The 22,226-nt window shown below is 40.8% G+C and overlaps 1 protein-coding gene and 1 long non-coding RNA gene across 2 annotated transcripts; one reads left to right on the top strand and one right to left on the bottom strand.

Moving 5' to 3' along the window:
- Positions 1–619: 619 nt before the first annotated feature.
- Positions 620–19,871, bottom strand: ZNF367 (zinc finger protein 367). Its single transcript, XM_037797647.1, has 5 exons — positions 19,082–19,871; positions 11,425–11,575; positions 8,643–8,762; positions 7,672–7,810; positions 620–2,986 (listed from the first exon to the last, which is right to left on the bottom strand). Exons 1-5 carry the CDS (start codon positions 19,475–19,477, stop codon positions 2,773–2,775), a joined length of 1,020 nt encoding a protein of 339 aa, XP_037653575.1. The 5' UTR covers positions 19,478–19,871; the 3' UTR covers positions 620–2,772.
- Positions 19,872–20,355: 484 nt separating this feature from the next.
- LOC119545489 lies at positions 20,356–21,374 on the top strand. The gene is made up of 2 exons (XR_005219092.1): positions 20,356–20,597; positions 21,192–21,374. It is a non-coding gene; the product is annotated as an uncharacterized LOC119545489 (long non-coding RNA).
- Positions 21,375–22,226: the final 852 nt, after the last annotated feature.

The following is a 22,226-nucleotide window of genomic DNA, read 5'->3' as shown; positions in this document are numbered from 1 at the left end:
AATAACTGAAGAAAAAAGAAAACTCATCTGTTTGCCTCTTAGAAATGCAAACAGGGAGAAGGCTCTGAGTGGATTCTTGGGAAGTAACCCCAAGGTTCAACACATCCTGAATGTAAGTGAAATGAAATCCCAGATCCTTTTTATTCTAATTTAAGGCCCGGAGTTGGGCTATCAATGATTAAGTTACTTATCTACACAAGTGTATTTTTGACACTGTAATAATGAACCAGGTAGGGACATAATTTTAAAGTAAGAAAAAAAGCAAGTCACATTATGGCTGCAACTATGCAAAGGTTATGCCTGGGATAAGACCAGAAGGAAATATAAAACACAAAAATAATAATGTTAGAATGTAGGGCTGCAAGTGACTTTTCTATTCTTAATATTTTTTGTTTCAAGATTATATTTTTGATAGGAAAGCAAAATAAAAAGGGTTCAAGAATGACCATGTACTTTAAATTAAAATAAATTTTTATTAAAAGCATCTCTTAAAATTACAGCACGTTTGTTCTTATGCTGTTAACTCTGCCATGACATAAAAAACTTCAAAAATTTGAAAATAAACCACATTTTTAAAACAAAAAGCAGTCTTAACATATCTCAAATTTTAGATGCCAATGTATTTTATCCAAGTATATAGCTTATATCAAAAAACAACATTTTAAATGTTTCTATAGTAAATAGTTGTAATAATTTCTCAAACTGTTCCAATTATACAAATAAAATAGGTTTGCAAATATAACTATTATAGTTGAAAAAGCTGACTGGAGAAACAAACAAAAACCCTTACTTTTGAAGGCCTTATACTGTATTATCTGTGAACTGGCAAGCATTTGTATTTTTTAAAACTCTTACCGCTCTTCCTTCCTTATGTAAGTTCACTGAATTTTGAATTTCCCAAGACTGATGAGTTGCTTTTTAGTTCATTTAACTCATTTCAAAGGAAAAATTCTAGAGGAAATGTTGAAACCTAAACCAAGAAATTCAGAAGCTATAGTCTCTCTTACCATGCTTATAAGTGCTCCAAGTTAAAATTCTATATACCAGATTACAAACAAAATTCTTAGACCATTACAAATATAAATTCTGTCATTACAAAAAACAAAAAAAAAACAAAAAAAACCTCAAATTTGTAATTTACTATACAGAGGAATTACATTTTTAAAGTATGTCCTCATCATACACATCATTTGTTACTATCATATCTTCTTTCACACTTTTGCTACTTTTCTTTTCAAGACATTTACATACCTCCCCTTCCCCATGGCTACATATTTTAAACCATCTGTGTACTGCAATACATTGGGATTTTTGGATAAAGAAGCCTACAGCCTAGACAATGTTTAAACTACATCAGTAAGATATCACTTCAACTTAAAAAAGAAAATAAAAGGCATGCTGAGGAGCCCATATTTCCCTCAATTATTCTGAGGTTTACTCCAATTAAGCAATCTATAAATTATCATGCTATGCATGTTATCTAGTTTCTGCTTAAAACAAAAGCTAAAATGATCAAGGTTTATGCCTACAGAAAGAAGGTGGACTGCTCAGCTCTTGATTTTTCTGTTCATGCTTCAGTACATAAAGTGATGTTTAATAACTTCATCTACTTGGGAAAACGGTTTAAAACCAACACGAGTTAATACACTTGCAGTTAAAACTATTTCAGAAGCCTACTTATTTGAACAGCTAATATTTTCTGCAGTGTTATCTGAAAGCTAAATTTAGTGAACACAAAATAGCTTGGCATGTTATTCTGAAATAAAGCAAGGTGGCTTTATGCACTGAAAATATAAACATGGAGGCTTCCATTTGCTAACAATTCTAAACAAGCAGTACAATTAAAATTTAGTGTTTGCTAACAAAAGATCTAAAACAATTCACTACAAAACAACCCTGTAGATGTCCCTTTTACTAAAAAAATCTAAGTGCCAAATCTCATTACAGGGCCCATAATACATATATAAAAAAATCACCAGTTACCATGTTACCTAGACTTTGCAAGATTAATCACTCAATTTCAGCAAATGAGAAATATGAAATGTGCAAAAGTTCCCAAGTTAACATGTGAGGGATGACAAGTGCTTTTCAAACCTAATCATCATAGTGAGTTGTAAAATGCCAGAAAGATAGAATAAGACTGATTTTACTTCAATTTTGAAAATTCTAAACTATTATGCATCTTACCAAGATCCTCAAATATTTACTTTCTTCCAATCCATAACTTAGAACACCTCCCTAAATAGTCAGTTTCCCATTTCTCTTGCCTTACTGGGCACACTATTTTGCAATTTAAAAATATATTTCTTACACACATATCTTATACTTTCTTGCTTGCTTCAGTGTTTACAGTATTGTTAAACATACTAATATACATTGTTAAAAATGATCTTATAAATAATCTATTTCAACCTTCTTTGGCTATGTGTACCATTCTGTTTGTTCCAACAAGTGTCTTATTCAGAAAGTGCTTCCTGTGAGAACTGCTTCCAATGAATGCATTAAACTTGCAAAATCTAGCTTCCCACAATATGTAGTTTTCTTGCACTGTGCAGTTCATATTTACAAATATTTTAAATTTTACACCAAATCCATTTCCATGTAAAAAAGTGCAATTCTTCACCCCATAACCTGGGGCGATAACATTCTTCATTAATTTCTACAGAATAGCAGCCTATAATAAGCAAATAAGGTGCTTAGCTTTTGCCCAAGGATTTACTTTTTAAGGAGGCTGGGCAGGACGTTTGTACAGTGGAAGAGTCCCCGACTTCGTTACTGCCGAAGCGGCGCTCCTGTCAGGTTGGCAAGCTCTATGAGCGCCAGGGCCCCGTGCAGGCGCTCCCGCTGCTCCTGCAGGCGGCTCTTCTCCTCGTCGTCATCCTCGTCCGACTGAAGGTATTCCAGAGCGTCCTGCTGCTCCAGGTCGGCCTTCTGCACGAGCTTTCCTTTCAAGGTGGGGGCACGCTGCTCTCTCGTTTCCCAATACCTTTACCATGTAAAAATGCATTAGTTACATGGTATAATTTAAATTCTCAAATGTTTACTTTTCTTAAAAAAAAAAGTTCCTCAACACAATATTATTTTACCTGTTTCTGCTGATAAAGTTATCAAATGATTTCACCTATTGCACATAAATTACCCATTTACAGAAGCAAAAAAAAAAAAAAAGTTTAGGGACTTGCTCAGTTTCCCATAATAAAAAACTGGCAGTTCTAGGTCTGGCACTCAACTCTCAAATCACATGTTTTTGCCATTAAGCCACAGCTGCGCCTTAAAGATCACATATGAAATGGACTACAGTAAATATTAGAAATTATGGGAAAAAAATAGTCATTAGACACCCAGGGGTAAGTAGATCTCCCTGGCAACGCAGGATCTGACTCCTGGGGATTAATTTGGACCCAACATCATGGGATTGAGAACATGTCCTTGGCCAAAAGGGGGATGCGAAATGAAATAGTTTCAGTGGCTGAGAGATTTCAAATGGAGTTGAGAGGTCACTCGGGTGGGCACTCTTATGCACTATATAGATAACCCTTTTTAGGTTTTAATGCATTGGAATAGCTAGAAGTAAATACCTGAAACTATCAAACTGCAACCCAATAGCCTTGACCCTTGAAGACGATTGTATAGCAATGTAGCTTACAAGGGGTGACAGTGTGATTGTGAAAGCCTTGTGGATCCCACTCCCTTTATCCAGTGTGTGGATGGATGAGTAGAAAAATGGGGACAAAAAAACTAAATGAAAAATATGGTGGGAGGGCGGGATGATTTGGTTGTTCTTTTTTACTTTTATTTTTTATTCTTATTTTTACTTTTTCTGATACAAAGAAAATGTTGAAAAAATAGATTGGGGTGATGAATGCACAACTATATGATGGTACTGTGAACAACTGATTGTACACTTTGGATGATTGTATGGTATGTGAATACATCTCAATAAAATTGAATTTAAAAAAATAGTCATTAGAAATCTATCCTAAGGACAGAGGAATGGTAACTTTCTAAGGACTGAAGCATTAAAAGAAACTACTAAGGAAAAGAATGACAGTTAACTATGTATAAATATAAACCCCACAAAATAGGACAAAGGAATTAATGTCTATAACATTAATTTTTTTTTAATTTATTAAATTCAGTTTTATTGAAATACATTCACACACCATACAATCATCCATGGTATACAATCCACTGTCCACAGTATGATAACATAGTTATGCGTTCATCAGCACAATCTATCTCTGAACATTTTCCTTACATCAAAAAGAACCAGGACAAGGATAAAAAATAAAAGTGAAAAAAGAGCACCCAAATCATCCCCCCATCCCACCCCATTTGTCCTTTAGTTTTTATCCCCATTTTTCTACTCACCCATACACTAGATAAAGGGGGTGTGATCCACAAGGTCTTCACAATCACACAGTCACCCCTTGTAATCTACATTATTATATAATTGTCTTCAGGAGTCCAGACGGCTGGGTTGGAGTTTGGTAGTTTCAGGTATTTACTTCTAGCTGTTCCAATACATTAAAGCCTAAGAGGTGTTATCTATATAGTGCATAAGAATGTCCACCAGAGTGACCTCTCGACTCCATTTGAAATCTCTCAGCCACTGAAACTATTTCGTCTCATTTTGCATCCCCCTTTTGGTCAAGAAGATACTCTCAGTCCCACGATGCCGGGTCCACATTCATCCCCGGGAGTCATATTCTGCATTGCCAGGGAGATTTACAACCCTGGGAGTCGGGTCCCACGTAAGGCAGAGGGCAGCGAGTTCACCTGTCGAGATGGCTCAGTTAGAGAGAGAGAGGGCCACATCTGAGCAACAAAGAGGTACTCAGGGGGAGACTCTTAGGCACCATTACATGCAAGTTTAGACTCTCTTTTGTGGTAATGAGCTTCATAGGGGCAAGTCCCATGCTCGAGGGCTCAGCACATCAAACTGCCAGTCCCAATGTTTGTGACATCAATACCAGTCCAGGTGAGGATGTCCAACACATCCACACCTTCCCCCAGATCCTCGGGGCTGGGGAGGGGGAGGCTGTAAATATGTTTTTTATTATCTGCCCAAATTACTCTGGGATGTGTCACTATTTCACTCCAGCCTATACTAACCTACCATATCTCACTTCCTATTCAAAGTTCCATGCAATTGTGGTGTTTGAACAAATCAACTGTAGAGTTGTACTGTTTAGAAAATTTAGATCCTGTACCAAATAGATATCTCTTCCCTTGGTCTCATATGGAAGTTGAAGTTTTAAAACACAGTCAGTTTCAACCTTTACCCTTTGGCCTGGCTTGCCCTGGTCTTAACCAGGCCTGCTTCATTCATATCACTAATTGAAGTCTGGGCTCTTTATCAGTTGTTGTTTTTTTTTTTTTTTTTTGACAGTCGCTGTATGCACTAATACTGACATTCATATCTGCCGAGCTCTAGCTCTGAGTTTCAGGTGTCTCAGAGATATGCATTGTTCCAGAGACCAATCAGGTTATAAGCTAGGGGATCAGCATCTCAAAGTTTAGAGACAGGCATTACAATTCAGGGATAGAGTTAACTGCTGTAAGAGCTTACAATCTAGGGACTATTACAATAATTATGTCCACGTTAGGCTATGTATAACATTAATTTTTGAGCAGCTTGTTCAAAAATTTAAGAACACCATCATTATTTTATTACAGAACCTATAATAATCCACAAGAGAATGTGCAGACTTCAACCCTTTTGGTACTAAAGAAATGCAAACTTAAATGAGAGTATCCATTACATACAAAAGTGTCTGTACCAACTTGTACACAAATGTTCATAATAGTTTTATTTGTAATAGCTAAAAACAACCCAAATGTCCAAAAACAGGTGAATGAATAAACAAGCTGAGGTATATCCATGCAGCTGAATACTACTCAGCAATAAAATGGAGTGTGATAAATCACAAAATTACATTGAGTAAAAGAAGCCAAACAGGAGCACATACTATATGACTCCATTTACAGTATGTACAATTTATTGTACATCAATTATATCTCAAAAAAGCTGTTAAAAATTACATACAAAAAAATAATAAATAATAAAATTACCAGAATACTCAAACTAGAAAAGTTTGGCAATACCCAAAGAGGGATTAAAAACAAAATGCAATAGTTCCATATGACTTGAAGGCTGACTAGAAAAAATAGCAATAAATAAATAAATAAATAAATTCAGCGAGGTCCACAGGGACCAGGTCATGAAGGGCTTTGAATGCCACAATAAAGGGTTTAGACTTTCTAGTGAAGATCATATTAGCATTTTAGAAAGATCCTTCCAGCAGCAGCATGGAGAATGGTTTGCAAGGGTTTAAGTGGCTGAATTTGAGAGTTATTAAGGAAGTAGAATCCATATAACTTGGTCATTGAGTAGATGGGGAGAAGGGAAGATGAAGGCAAGGATGACCAATAAGTTTCTGGCTTGGGCAACATTAGAGACAATGGAGCAGTGGGGGCCAGCCAGGAGGAAGAGGGAGGGAAGTGATGGAGATATTTAGTTTAAGGAACCCATAGGTCTCTCATCCAAGTCAAAAATATCTGTGGAAATGCTGACAAACTTTCTTTGACTTGAATAATAATTCTTATGTATTTTATCCAAATAAACCATTGAGTTTATCCATCCAAATATTTATCAAGGCCCATAAGCTGTGCTAGGCCCTGGGGATACAGCAGTAAACAACAAATATAATAATCCTTGTCCTCATGGAGCTTACAGTCTAGCAGGAAAGTTGGACACTGAACAAATGTTCAGCGTCTGATGGATGTTTTGAAAGAGAAAATACAGTGTGTTATAAAACCATTTACTAGGTGGGTCTAATCTTGCTTAGAGGGGTGATGAGCAGGAAAGGGAAGGCCTTCCTGAAGTGATGTTTAACCTGAGTGAGAACTGAAGGGTGAGCAAGGAGTGGCTAAATGAAGAGGGAAGCGAGCATTCCAGGCAGAGGGATTAGCATGCACAGTGACGGTAGAATTGAGAAACGAGAAGCCCAGTGTGGCTGGAGACAATGGTGCTACCAGGGGTAGGAAGAGCTATTGCAGCACAGCTAAGGACTCTGGATTTATCCTTAGTGCACAGAAGCCAGTGAAGGTAGGGAGTGGCATGACCAGATGTTGCTGGCTTACATACAATAGATGAATCCTTAAATCAAAATGTCCTTAGAGGAGAATCTTCTGCTACTGGCCTCCTTGTTGCCATTAAAAAAGTTCATTGGGTGCTTTTTGGATCTTCACATCAGAAAAGCTTCCAACCCCTATCCTTGTTATAATCAGCAGTTATCTGACTCTAACGTCAAAAAAATGACAAGTTTGCACTAATGACAAGTGAAAAACAATACTTCAAGCATTCTTTAAAAGTGGTGTTATTAAAAAGGTACATATTGATCAAAGGGGAAAACTCTTTGTTTTAAAATAAATTGTGGTTGAGACACTCCAACTGGTTAATATCGTATTGTAGTCTTCAATCACACATAGATCCCAAACCCACTCATAACAATTCCGTGGTTTAAAGAAATAAATGCTATTTCAAATTATTTTATAAAATGTGCATCAAAGCAACTTATGTAAAATGAGAGGATGATGAAAGTGCCTAATATAAAGCCAAGCCCCCAACAGTGATTTTTACAGTGGGCCAAATGTAGAGTGCCTTACTTTGCCAACCACTCAGCAGCAGCTTTGTTGTCCGCCGCCTGGTGTTTACTGAGTGTGTCTGTGGGCTCCTCTCTCTTCAGCCTGGCATAAGGATGCTTCGGACAGTGGCGGTTTGCATGGGTGAATCTGCTTAGGCAGCCTTCAAAACACAAGAGGGAAATACTGATCAGAATCTGTCTATCCAGCAGACATGGAAAAATGTTGTTTCACTGGTATTTAAGAAAAGTAAATTAACATGGTGAGGTTTAGCATTCTGTAATTTTGAGGGACAAAAGAAACCTAAGCCCTGTATTATCAATGCTAGCGAGGGGGATAGTAAGACGATTCTTTCACATCTGTCATAAATTACCATGTAAATATGTCAACACCACTGGGAAGTGATTTAACATGAAGAAACAAATATCCAATATCCAATCTTGGGACAATCACTGTTTATATGCTTAAGCAAATTCACCTGATGAAACAGTTTGTAAACATTTGTAACAAGAATCAAGAAAATTATAGAACAGTATAAATCTACTAAATTTCAATTGTAACTACATGAAAATGTGCATAAGAAAAGCATCTCATAAGATGTTACTAGCAGTGGCAGTGTTAAGATGCTAAAAATTTGCCCCCTTCACTAAGAATTTAAACAATAATGTGCTTACTTCAGGTTAATAGTTAAAAAGTTCAAAACCAAAGTAAACAGCTACTCTAAAGACAGTATTTACTTTTAAGAGATTTTTCTTCTGCCTATAACCGAATAGTATTTTTATTTGCCCTTTAATATTTTCATCTAAAAAGAATACTATTTTTAAAAATCAATCATTACAAAGAAATTCAGCATGGACATAATTAGCAAGAAGAAAGCTTATGATATTTTATAAAATCTATATCAAAACTCCTCCCCCCCAAAAATTCAAGTAAAAGATATTTTAACTTTTAACTCACAACTAGTTATTCCATAAATTTAACTTCTAACACCTTACCATTTTCTGAACAAACAAAAGGTTTCTCTCCAGTGTGAAGACGCTGATGTGTTTTGAGCTGCCCACTTTGAACGAAGGCTTTCCCACAGTCTGGATAATCGCAAAGATAAGGTCTTTCACCTATGTAGACAGATTTTATATATTATTTCTGAGAGGATAAGGTGAGAAGACAAAGGGAAGGGGTAAAAAGAAAATCAATCTTTATAGAGGTCAGACCACAAACAACAATAAAACATGTCACAGCCTCTACAGAACTGCAAATGGAAATACTAGCAAGAGCACTATGAAGATTTCAATGAGTTATCCACTTGGGAACACAGTATTTTCTTTACGCTTTGAGTTTTATGTACCCAGGCTCAAATCCCTGAAGTTATTATCTTTGGCTTAAACCATTTTTTTTTATCTCCCTTAATCCAAATTGCCAGCTCTTGCAGATTCTTTAAAATGTCTCCCATTCCTGCTTTTCCATTGCAACTTCCCCTGGTGAGTCGGGCAGCCCCCTCCCACCTAGCATGAACCCTCCAACAGTCTTCCAGCTGGCCTCCCGTCTTTCCCCCTGCATTCCAGAGTAGCTGGCATAGAACTGTTTTTGTCATACCAACTACCCACTAAACCACCCCCAAACTCCATTTCACTCCTTGAACAACTGAAAAATTATTATCTGACCAAAAGATCTTAGTAGACTCCTAACATCTACCTCCATGCTATCCCACCAACATTAGCTACTGGGTTGGGGGCAAGGGCAGGGAGGTACCTTTACTTCCCTCCTGGAGATACATTCCAGCTATGAGGTCATTCCTCCCATCTTATTCCACACCTTGAATATCCTGTCTTCTGTGCCCATTCAACTCTTCCCCAAACTGCAGGCTCTCAGTGGAATTCTTCCAACCTCCCCGACCTCCACATAATTGAGCCATCCCATTGCTAACTTAGTGTCCTAAGTTGTTTATGTGTCATGTCAGTCTCTTCATGCAGAGATTCATAATACCTTATCCTTTATTTAAATTTCCTATATACAGCACAATGTGAGGCTCAGAAACAGTGCTCAATAAATGTTGCTCAATCATAATGAAACTTATCTCTCTTTAATCAACAATTATACACTAGTTCACCTATTTGACTCAGAGAACAGTGCAGTGACTATTCTCCCTAAATTTCTCATCATTTAGAGATACCCTAAGGATTATAATAGTTGGATAAGAGTTAATCAAACATAGGATATAGGGGGATTATTTAAAATAGTAAGACAAAAGCTTTGTCAAAGCACATACTGTTAGAGCTTAGCTACCCTTAGGGATCTTGGGTCAGTTATGTGGTACAAGGCGCAGTAGGCCCAGGCCCCAGGATCCTGAGTGATACACTGCTCAGTGGCACACAGTGCCTCAGTGGTAGGCCCAGTACTGGGGTGCAGAGTTCTTTTTATTATACCACATGGTCTTGAGTTTTCACAACACTGGCAACAAGCCCTTGAATGTCAATGAATCAAGTATTTGAGATACTTTAAAGTGATTAGATTGGGGAAAAAAACACAAAAATTCTCAAAATCAGATATTTCATTAAATAAAAACTTTACTGAATAGTTCCCAAAGCCAAAACCTCTAGCCACTTTAGTTTATAATGATTCAAAATTAAAACTTTACCCTTTTTTTTCAGGGACTTAGCTAAGAAAACTATATTCCACCATAGCGTTAAAATGTATCTTTACAAAACCCAAAAAAGAAAGTAGAAACAGTGGATACCATAATCAGAGTAGGAAAAAATAGAGCTCTGAGGGTTAAAAACCCATGTTCTAGGCCAGTACTGTCCAACAGAAATATGAGAGCCATGTATAGTAGCCTTATTTTTAAAAGTAAAAAGAAACATTAACTTTAATAATATATTTTATTTAATCTAATATATCTAAAATATTATCACTTCAACATCTAATCAATATTAAAAATTGAGATTTTTTGCTTTTTTCTTTTCACACTAAGTGTATTTTACACTTACAGCTCATCTAATTAGGACTAGCCATATTTCAAGTGTTAAACAGCCACACATGCTAGTGACTACTGTATTGACCAGAAGAGCTCTAGGCCTAAGGGTATGAGAGATTGTAAATCAGAAGTAAGTGATATTTTGGGGCCTCAGATTCCTGATCAGTAAATTATTAGATGAACCATAAGGTTTCTTCTTCTGGGGCCATTCTCTATGGAGAGAACAAGGGCCCTCTATAAGATAATTTTTTGGCTGTCTATATGGTACTTAGAAATGCAAGCATAACTTCTATATACAAATGAAGATACATGATAATCTTCGGATGGCTGTCTACAATACATTTAATTCTGAAAAAATAGCTCACTGTGGACTTTATGGCTAGGTCAAACACTCTTGTGGCACACAGAGGATTCTATAAATTCTATTAAAAAACTTGACAATTATAGGTTTTAGTGTTTGGCCTACAAATGAGTTTTAACAATCATACAGTTAACATAAGAGCCTATCAAGTAAAATTCAGGAAGGTAGAGAGCTAGAACTAAATGTAGCAATAACATGCTTGTGACATCTGGATTACTTACCCTGATACTTTAGAAGTCACAAGGTACCAATGTTCAGAAAACCACCTCTTGCCACCCCAAAAAAGAAACTGACTACACGTTGCCTGTTTTTGAAAACTTCAAAACCCATAGTAATAATATAGGGAAACATGAGGCAACTAAAAAATTAACTTACAGGCCCAGACATCAAATCAACTCTCAGTTAAGTACTACTTCTGGCATTCTCTAAAATTTGTTTGACTTGCCTGTATGAGTCCTTTTGTGAGCCTGGAGTGATTTCTCCCGTGGAAACACCCTATTACAGATGTTACAACGGATTCTGCTGGACGAATGTTCTCCTTCATTTATTAAATCCCGGACAGTATCTGCTCTGGGTCTACCACGTCGGATTCCATCCTGTTAACAAATTTTATCAACATTAATATAATTTCTGGACTCCACTCATTAAAGCAAAATATCATAAAAAGTAATTCTTAAAAAATCTTTCTTGAGTGACCTCAGCAGAAATGGTGCAGTAGGTAGTTCCAAGGGCCCAAACCTCCAGAGACACTGAAAAATTAAGCAAAAACTGTCAGAATCTACTTTGTCAGAACTCGGGAAAACAGCAAGGTTTACAGCAACCAAGCAAATGCTAAATCAAGAAAAAGGCAACATAAAAGAAGCAGGTGTGCTTTGCAGCATTTTTATTTTGCTTTTTGCCAATCCCACCCCCCGACTTGATAGTGCATTCCAAGCATGGGACCCTATCCCTCCTTCCAAGGGAGCACAGTAGACCTTATTCTCAAAGAATTCTGTTTGTTTAGGCTTTTTTAATTTCACTGTGGTAACATATATATAAATACAATTTCCCATTTTTATCATTGTTAAGTATACCATTCAGCAGTATTAATTATATTCATGGTGTTGTGCTAACTTCACTGCCATCCATTACCAACACTTTCCCACCACCCCAAAGAGAAACTCTGTACCCATTAAGCAATAACTTCCCATTCCCTCTCCTTGGTCCCTGGTAACCTCTATGAATTTGCTTATTCTAGATATTTCACATAAGTGGAGTCATACAATATTCATCCTTTGGTGTCTGGCTTATTTCACTTAGCGTAACATTTTTGAGGTTCATCCATATTGTAACACATATTAGGACTTCATTCCTTTTTACAGATGAATAATATTCCATTGTATGAATATATTACATTTTCTCTATCCATTCATCTGTTGATGAACACTTGGGTTATTTCCACCTTTTGGCTATTGTAAATAATGCTATTATGAACACTGTTGTACAAATATCTGTTTGAGTCCTGTTTCCAACTCTTTTGGGTATATACCTAGAAGCAGAATTCTGGGATATGTGGTAATTCTATGTTTAGCTTTTTGAGGAATGTTCCGGTTTGCTAATGCTGCCGTTTGCAAAACACCAGAAATGGGTTGGCTTTTATGAAGGGGGTTTATTTGGTTACACAGTTACAGTCTTAAGGCCATAAAGTGCCCAAGGTAAGGCATTAGCAATAGGGTACCTTCACTGGAGAAAGGCCATTGGTGTCTGGAAAACCTCTGTTAGCTGGGAAGGCACGTGGCTGGCATCTGCTTCCTCCCAGGCTGCGTTTCAAAATGGCATTCTCCAAAATGTCTCTGTACCAGCCTCTTGGAGCAAACTCTGGGCCAGTACCTCCAAAGCATCAGCAAAATTCTGCTTTCAACAGCCGTCTTCAAATATCTCTGCTAGTTGCAGCAGCTAGCTCCTTCTGTCTGAGCTCTTACATAGGGCTCTAGTAAACTAATCAAGGCCCACACTGAATGGGCGGGGCCACACCTCCATGAAAATTTATCAGAGTTATCAACTACAGTTGGGTGGGTCACATCTCCATGGAAACAACCTAATCCAAAGGTTCCAACTTAATCAACACTAGTACATCTGCCCCCACAAGATTGCATCAAAGGAAATGGCTTTTTCTGGGGCACATAATATATACAAACCGGTATAAGGAACCACCAGGCTGTTTTCCATAGCAGCTGCACCATTTTAAATTCCCACCAACATTTTCTGTAGCACACTAAATAATTTAACTTGTACAGTCAGTTTATTTAAACACCATAATTACATGGAACTTTGAATAGGGAGTGAGATCTGGTTGGTTTGTACAGGTTAGTGTGAAACCGTGATACATCCCAAAGTAATTTGGGCCGAGAATAAAAATGTATTTGCAAAGTCCCCTGAGGGAGTGGGGAAAAAATGCAGAAATATTTAACTTCCACACCTGGGGAATTACTGATATTCTCACAAGCATTGTGGTCTACCAATTTAGAAGGGTGAGCTCTCAATCTTGGGGCTTGCCCTTATGAAGCTTGTAACTGCAAAGGAGGCTTAACCTACTTACAGTTGTGCCTAAGAGTCTCCTCCCAGAGAACCTCTTTTGTTGTTCAGATGTGGCCTCTCTCTCTCTCTAAGCCAACTTGGCAGGTAAACTCACTGCCCTCCCCCCTACATGGGTCATGACTCCCAGGGGTATAAATCTTCCTGGCAACATGGGACATGACTCCTGGGGATAAGCCTGGACTCAGCATTGTGGGATTGAGAAAGCCTTCCTGACCAAAAGAGGGAAGAGAAATGAAACAAAGTTTCAGTAGCGGAGAGATTTCAAATGGAGTTGAGAGGTCATTCTGGAGGTTATTCTTATGCGTTATATAGATATCCCTTTTCAGTTTTTAGTTTATTGGAATAGCTAGAAGAAAACAGCTGAACCTGTCGAACTGCAACACAGTAGCCTTGATTTTTGAAGACAATTGTATATGTATCTTACATGGTGTGACTGAGTGTGAAAACCTTGTGACTCTCACTCCTTTTATCCAGCGTATGGACAGATGAGTAGAAAACTGGGAACAAAAGTCAAATGAATAATATGGGGGATGGGAGGTTTTAGGTATTCTTCTTTACTTGTATTTTCATTCTTTTGCTTTGGAGAAATGAAAATATTCAAAAATTGATTTTGGTGATGAATGCACAACTATATGATGGTACTGAGAAACTGTATACTGTGGATGACTGTAGGGTATGTGAATATATCTCAGTAAAACTGAATTGGAAAAAAAATTCCTATCATAAAAAATTCCCACCAACAATGTATGCAGGTTACAATTTCTCAGCATATTCTCCAACTGTTATTTTCCATTTTTTAAATAATAGCCATTCTGGTGGGTGTGAAGTGGTATCTCATTCACGTTTACCTAATGACTAATGATACTGAGAACATTTTCATGTGTTTATTTTCCATTTGTATATCTTTTTGGAGAGCCATAGCAACTCTTTATATATTCTAGAATTTAAACCTTAATAGATAAATTATTTGGAACTATTTTCTCCCATTCTGTAAGCTGTCTTCTCACTTTCTTGATAAAGTCCTTTGATATGTAAGTTTTTAATTTTGATGAAGTCTAATGATCTATTTTTTCTTGTTGTCTCTTGTGCTTTTGGTGTCATATCTAAGAATCCATTGCCAAATCTAAAGTTGAGAAGATTTTTCCACTTTTCTTCCAAGTTTTATGGTTTTAGCTCTTATATTCAGGTAGTTGGATCCATTTTGTGTTTGTTTTTGTACATGGTGTGAGAAATGGGTCCACTTTCATTCTTTTGCATATGGATATCCAGTTTTCCCAGCACCATTTGTTGAAGACTGTTCTTTCCCCACTGAATGGACTTCATACCCTTGTTAAAAAATCAATTGGCTCATGATGTCTGGGTTCATTTCTGGACTCTCAGTTCTGTTTCATTGGTATTTGTCTATTTTGACCTGTCTGGGAGCTGCCTAAAGAACTAACAGGAGACTCATCTGTTTTTGTTTCTTCTAACTCAAACTCTCTCATGGCAGAAAAGTAGCTATGCAGAGGGAATCCCTTAAAAACCTTATAAGGCAAATGACAACCTGCTGCCATCTGGGGTAAAAGATTTCACTTGAGGAAAACATTAGACACACTGAAAGCTGGGGAGTTTCTTTGAGCAATCAGGGCACTAAAAAGTGCCTCTCTCTCCTGTGGGTCTCAGTTAGTCTGACTTGGCCATATAATTTACTTTAGCCAATAAAATGTGAGTGGAAGTGGCATGCGTGATTTCTGAACAAAAGCTTTAAGAGACATCACATGGTTCCACCATCTCTTTCTCTCTACCTTGAGATCTGTATTTCCCAGGGATATGATGCTATTTCAGCCTGGGTCCTAGAATGATGAGGATGAGGTGTGTACAGTGTTAATTCATCAGCAAACAAACACATCTGTACCCTAAGGGATAAATCTTGTCAAGACTGTTTTGATGATTCGCCAGAAAAAGCTGCATTAGCATGAAATTCTAAAATATCCTATTGCTATTTTGTGGCAACTGCTATAAAATAAGCTACTAGAAGGAAGCAAAATGACTAGTTGGTCAAAAAATTTCCATATATGAGTAATGTTAACTTTTAAAACAGAAATCTACCTCCAGGAGGTAGATTAGTGATTTTGAAAGTGTTTTCTTAAGTTTCTAATATCAATAATTAAAAAAGTTCTTTATTAAAATTTGGGTTATTTCTCAAGCCACTTAGAATAATGTCAAAATTTACCTAGGCTTTAGAAAAAATTATACTCAAACTTGGTATTCATGTGATGACTAAAACACCTAAGAGTTCTTGACACACTTTTATACAAGTGAAATTCAAATGAAACGCACAAAACAACCTAGAAGAAAAAGGAAAATAGGTCTCAGAGGGAGGTGTGTGTACCTTGACAAGAAAGTGAGACAATGTAATTGATCATATTTCCCATCATGCATTCTAACTTCACCCCCACCTTGACCTATTTCACAACTTTCTAAGTCTTAACTTAAATGTATCTATTGTATTGTGTGTACCTTTATAAAGCATCTCAACTGAGATATAGGTAGGCTATAAATAATGTATATTTCATAAGTCTGCTTACATCAGCTTAATATTAAAAGATAAAGACAAAGCCCTGAATTCAGTTCATACATGATATACATAGAAGCAATATGGTATCAGATTAACAACAGAGGCCCTGGAAGTTTCCAGTCAGTTTGATCAGTTCTGCCACTTACCATATGATCTTAACTAAACTTAATTTTGGGCCTCTTTTCTCTTATTCCCCCTTCATCAGGTAAGCAAGGATTAAATGAATTAAGGAATTCAGAACTCAATATGGAGCATGGCACTTTACTGCTAACATTACTAAGCGCTTACTCTGTGCCAGGTAATAAATGGTGGCTACCATATTAACATGATGTTAACATGGTAGTGATCAAAATTTACTGTGTACTAATCAGCTATATGTAAGGAGACTATGTGCAGTCCAGATGTTGCAAGTGTTCAGCAGGATAGGCAGCTGGCAGGGCTTGAAGGGTGAATAGTGTCTGAGGCTATGCAGAGAAAAACCAGACCACACAGGCCCCACAGTGGAGAAGTGCATCATGGATACAGTCCAAGTAGAGGGCACAAGGGCATAAGGTGGGGAAACTTAGGATATTCTACAGCAGAGGGAAATTAGACCTGCTCCCTTCTCTCCCAGAAAAAATCTACAACCTAGAAGACAGGGTTAATACATAATTATACCCCATTAGTGCTAAGCAATCCTGTGATAAAAGTCCCAGATAAGTTGGTAGATGATGTTCTTCCCACTGGCTGGGGAGAAAGTGTTGGGCAGGAGCAAACAAGATAGCAAAAGAAAGCCAACACTGGGTGTGCAGGATTCCCCTGGGAGCAGTGGCCATAGAGATTAAATGGACTTGAATGCTGTTCTCAAACCCACAGCAGTTAGTGCCTCAAACTGGCCACTGGAGGAAACAGTGAGCTGGGAGGACGGTCACTAGCACTGGCAATAATACAAATTTGTCTCCTGTATTTTCAAAAGGTGACCAGATTTAGTCAGTATGATTCATTCATAATGTCTGTGGAGATAAAGAACTACAAGTACTTTATTAAGCAAAACAAAGCCAAAGGGGCTGGAAGGGGTCAGTACACTGACCACAAATCCAGCTGGGTAACTTCCTTAAATAAAGGTATACTCTAGACCTTTCCCCCTCCAGGTGAGGAGGCTAAATGAAAGATTTTGAAAGCTGCATTTGAATTGCTTTCTCAATAAAAGGACAAATTAAAATCAATGCATCATTTATGAAACAGCTACAATATGAAAGACTGAGAGAACAGAAATATAAAACAACTTTTGATTTTACATGTTCTTCATAAGTTCTGAATATTTTACCTCTGAAAAGAGGTGGACAAAGTGGAAATAAAATTCAAACCCATGCATTGTGTTGGCAACTTATGTAAAAGGTTTATGTGAAGATAAGTATGGTTTAGGTCAAAAAGAACCTAACTATAAATTTCATTTATCTGTGCTTACATTAATCTTCTTGGATAATCCAAAAATAGATTGTTACAATTAAGAATAAAATCATAAATGCAAAATCTTCCAGAAGTATTTGTGCATATGCCTTTTATGTTGCTCAATTATAAAATAAAATGTGTGTTAAAAAAAAAAAAGACTAAAACATATATGCAAAACAGATAAATATTTAAGATACCCATCCATCTTACTAGGGACTACCTACGGCCAGCCAACAGCAATTGTTCCCTTCACTAACTCACTTGGCACTAGTATGAATATTTCTACTGCTTGCTCTTTCAAATTTTTACTGTGCTATAGCTTCAACTTGAAGTGTTAGGGTGTACAGTCTAAGAACATTTTAGTTCTTTAGTTAATGCCATTAGGAGCAAAAAGTGTATCGATTTCCTCAAAGCCCAGACAACACGGTTTCAACATCTTTGCTATTTGCATGTAAAATGACCTAAATTTATAAATACAATATTTGCCAATATAAATACCCTTATCCACTAGGTGATTTATATGTTATCTTTAGCAAACTGCTTATCTGTCCACTTACGGTTGTGGGAATGGAATGGAATCTGGACATTAACCTTTTATTAGCACCATTCATTTATTTCACAAATATTTACTGAGCACTTCGCACTTACAGGGTGAAAGGTATTAAAGTCAAATCGTCTATCAGACAGAAATGGTCCCGGCCTCTGGAGTTTACAGTCCAAGAGAAAGGCAGCAGAGAGACATCCCGAATACATTAAGCGGTCAGGACACACTCCCACTATCTAGTTGTGGATCTCGGGGAGAGGTCCTCACCAGTCCCTATAAGCCTCAGTTGCCTGATCTGTAAAATATAAAGTCGAAACACTTCCTTCCCAGCTCTAACAATGTGAGGCCGTGAGGAATTCGAGATTAGCCACTATAGGATCCCGTTCCACTCTGTGCTCTCGGCACCCAGTAAGTAGAAAGCCGGGTGAATGAGAGGCAGCAAGGGCCGAACTTCGATGGGGATCATGCCCCGAGTCCCTTCTTGCTCTCCAGCAGTCTCTGCACGGGAATCTTCTGGCAGGGGCCGGCGAATCTGTGGTGATGGACCAGAAACTGCGCACCGCCCTCCCCTTTCCACACTCAGAGAAAAGGGTTAAGGCCCGCAGCCCCTTCCCTCCCTCGCTGGTCAAAAAGGGCGCAGGGGTCGGCCGAGCGTCTCGCAGTGGCCGTTGACCTGGCTTCCTCTCGGTCTCCTGGCTGCGCTCCCGCCCCACTGCACCTGCCAGCGGGACGCCTCGGGTCTCTCCCGCCACCCCCGGGCTGGGGTCACGTGACCGCCGCCCCGCCTCCCCCCAGCGGGGGCTCGGTTTTTGGCGCGCGGCAGTGACGTCAGCGTCCTGTCAGCCGCCGGCCCCCGCCTCCGCCGGCGGCCGGAGCTACCTCGCGTTTTAAAGTCGGCCACGCCCCGCCCGCCCAGTCCGCGGGCGCTGCTGGCTCCTGGGCCGCGCCGTTAACGGGCCCTCGGCTGCCCCGCGGCCCCCCCGCGCCGCTCACCTTGAGGTGGCCGCTGTCCGGGCTGCTGGCTTCTTCCTCGTCCTCGCCTCCCGAGGCGGCGGGCGGGGGCGCTCCCCGTCCCCGAAGCCCCGGGTGCTCGGCGGCGGTGGCCGGCGAGGTGACCGAGGCGGCGCCTCCCGCAGCCCCGGGGCTGAGCGTCACGTTGTGCGCGTTCTCGCCCCAGCGCCACGGGTACACCATGAAGTCGCTGAAGCCCGGGCTGGTGGGGATGAGCGGCGGCGGCGGCTCCGGCTCCCCCCCGCCGCCGCACGTGGGCTTGATAGGGGTCGTCCTGATAACCGACACTAGCACCCGCTTCGGGGAGTCGTGGCAGAAGATGACAGGCTGCGGCTGCGGAGGGTTGTCCGCCATCGGCGCCTCCACGGCCCGGATCATCGCCCTGCCTGGATCCGCTGCGCCGGCCGCCCCGGGGCGGCACTTCTGGAGTCCGGATCTGCCCCTCGCTCCGCTTGCCCGCCCTGCTCCGAGTCGCCGGCTCTCAGTCCCGCCGGCTCATGGCAGGCGGACGTTTCCCGTAATTCTCCCTGCGCAGCGGCCACCAGAGTTCAGCAGAGCGGCTCGGCCGGCACCGGGCGGGCAGAGCCGGACCCCAAGTCGCGGTCAAGCCCGCAATCTGATCTTTGTACACCCCAAGGCAGGCTGCAGCGTCGGGAAGCAACAAGCGGCCTGGCCCTCGCAGTGACAGGAAAGCAGGACACGCCGCGCCGAGTCCCCGAAAATAACAACCTGCTGCCGCGGTCCCTGCTCCCGCTTTTCCCGCGTTACATTTCGCGCCTGGGCGGAACCAATCACCGCGAGGCCCCTGCCCGCTGGCCGCAGCGGCGAGTGACAGGTCGCGCGAGCCAATGGCCGGGCCTGGACCTCTTTCTAGCCTAGTGGGGCGGGGCCGGGCCAGCGCGCGGGTCCTTCCTGCCACGCTATTGGCCGCCGCTCTTACATATTTTTTCTGCCTGGGGAGCCAACTGAGTTCGAAACTTGGGGGCAGCGCGCGACGTAGGCACCGGCCCAGACACACCCGCCGGGAGCCCGGCCCCGCCCTTCCTCTGCGCGGTTTGTTAGTGTCTGAGACTCCCGGGGTGGGGGGGGGCGGGGGAAGGTGGTAAGAGCGTTGCTGACTGGAGAGTCTTGGGGAGAGGGCGGGGCTGAAGGGGCGGTCGTTGGTCGGCGGCGACGCGCGCCCAGCTGGGCCCCGCCCACCAGCGGCTGTTGGGCTGCTGTTCCCGCGCGCCCAGAATTTAAAGGGCTGAGGCGCAGCCCGCCGCCCCGCCCCGGGTTCCTGCCACCCGTGCCGCCGCCGCAAAGTCTTTCTGCTGCTCAAGTTCCTGGCCGACGCCCAGAGATGCCTAGTTGCAGAAGGGAGTTCCGTTCGCCCGGCTGCTGGACTCGCTGTGAATCGACTCTGTCAGCGCCCTCCGCCTCCCCTCGCGCTGAGGGTGGCAGTCGGCCTCGGCCCCGCCCCCGCGTCCTGGGGCCTCGAGCTCCCCACTTGTGTGAAGTGAGTCGTTAGGGAAAGTGGTCCCTGAGGTCCTCGTTTGCAGCTGGCGGCGCGCTTTCGCTCTCACACTCTGGGCTGATGCCCAAAGTCGCCTGTAGGCCCGCCCTCCCCAGTCGCCGTCCCGGAGTCCCGGGCCCGCCCTCGCCGGAGTGACCCCACATCCCGAGGGCCAGGGTGTGGGTGCCCTGAGGCGCCGTGCAGCAGAGGAGGGGGCAAAACGGAAGGGCCAGCCCTACAGTCACTGGAATGTGCAAGAAGGGACTGTGTTTTGTCCCTTGCTGTATTCCTAGGGCCTAAGCCTGACTCTTGGTAGGCGCTCAAATATTTGTTGAAGGAATTCATGAATATCTAGCAGTTAAGGGTTAGAATTGCACTAGAACACACCTGCATAATGGAGAATTCGCTGAGTGCTCTACAGCTACGCCTAAATATTTTAGCCATGATTGTTTAAAAACAAAGAAAACTGTGCACTGATATGGAGCAATCTTCAAGAGATATTTTTAAGTTAAAAAAAGCAAAACATGTTATAATGTGATTCCATCCATGTGAAAAAAAAAATAGAGAAATAATATAAACATACCTTTTTGCTTTTAGATATACAAAATATCACTGGGAAGACACAAATGAAAGTGATACATCAGTTGACTCCTAGGAGGGGAATTATGAGACTGGGGAACAGAAGAGAAAAGATTGTAAAAGATTCAACATGGAACTCTGTATCTTTTGAACTTTGAATCAAGTTAAAGTATCTTTTAAATAAATACATACATAAAATAATACAGTATATAGCTACCATATCTCTGGGGGCTTACTATAATAGTGTTTTTCTATTAGTATACATATATAATAAACCAGCTGGATGCTTCACTTAACATTCTACTCCCCTCAACAATTCTTTAAATAAGGTATTTCTCTCATTTTGCAAATGAGGAAACTTCAGGCTTGTACAAGGGCATATAGCTCAAGAAATAACATAATATAGGCTTTGCAGGGATGGCTCAGAAAACTGCCAAAGGATTATACCTGTTAGAGTCTGCTGAGCAAAAAGAAAGAGAGATTGAAAAATGGGTGCCCCACATTTCTGAGTACTGTTTTGCATATGCCAAAACTTTCAGGTTTTAGGGGCAAGTCCAATTTGATATTTTAATAAAACAATTGTAATCCAGTAAAAAAACTTGGCTGGCCTTTGTCCCTTGAATTCTCCCCTGGTTCCTGAGAGATACCCTCTAAATCTTTGGAATTTCCAGTGTTAGAAGTGTGCCTTATTCATGGTGAACCCTCCAAACCACCTGATAGTTTATGCTAAGAGATGGTGGGGGCCTGGCCGTGCTAGAAAGACCCAGCCTGTGACTGAGGCTTTGAGCCAGGTCACATCAGCCTGACCTCTCTGGACTGTTGGGAGGGCTGGAGATTTAGTTCAGCCACATGGCATTGATTCAGTGAATTATACCTACCTGTAGAAACCCCAAGAAAAACTCTGGACACTGAAGTTTGAGTAAGCTTCCCTGATGGGTAATACACACGTGTTGCCAGGAGGGTGTCACATCCTGAATCCACAGGGAGAGAACACAGATCTTTGTATTCCAGACCTTATGCATCTCTTCTTTTGACTGGTCCTAATTTGTATCC

The sequence above is a fragment of the Choloepus didactylus genome, chromosome 10, assembly GCF_015220235.1.
Source record: "Choloepus didactylus isolate mChoDid1 chromosome 10, mChoDid1.pri, whole genome shotgun sequence".
Classification (NCBI taxonomy): domain Eukaryota; kingdom Metazoa; phylum Chordata; class Mammalia; order Pilosa; family Megalonychidae; genus Choloepus; species Choloepus didactylus.
Note: the sequence above shows the minus strand (reverse complement) of the source record. Positions and strands in the feature narration are given on the sequence as shown.

What these genes read in the sequence shown, in the direction of transcription:
- ZNF367 (XM_037797647.1), bottom strand. Translation starts at nt 19,477, where the DNA reads ATGATCCGGGCCGTGGAGGCGCCGATGGCGGACAACCCTCCGCAGCCG. An exon ending in TTTTGTTTGTTCAGAAAATG is followed by an intron (nt 7,811 to 8,642) that starts GTAAGGTGTTAG and finishes TGTGTTTTGAAG; the next exon opens with GCTGCCTAAGCAGATTCACC. An exon ending in GCTGCTGAGTGGTTGGCAAA is followed by an intron (nt 2,987 to 7,671) that starts GTAAGGCACTCT and finishes TACATGGTAAAG; the next exon opens with GTATTGGGAAACGAGAGAGC.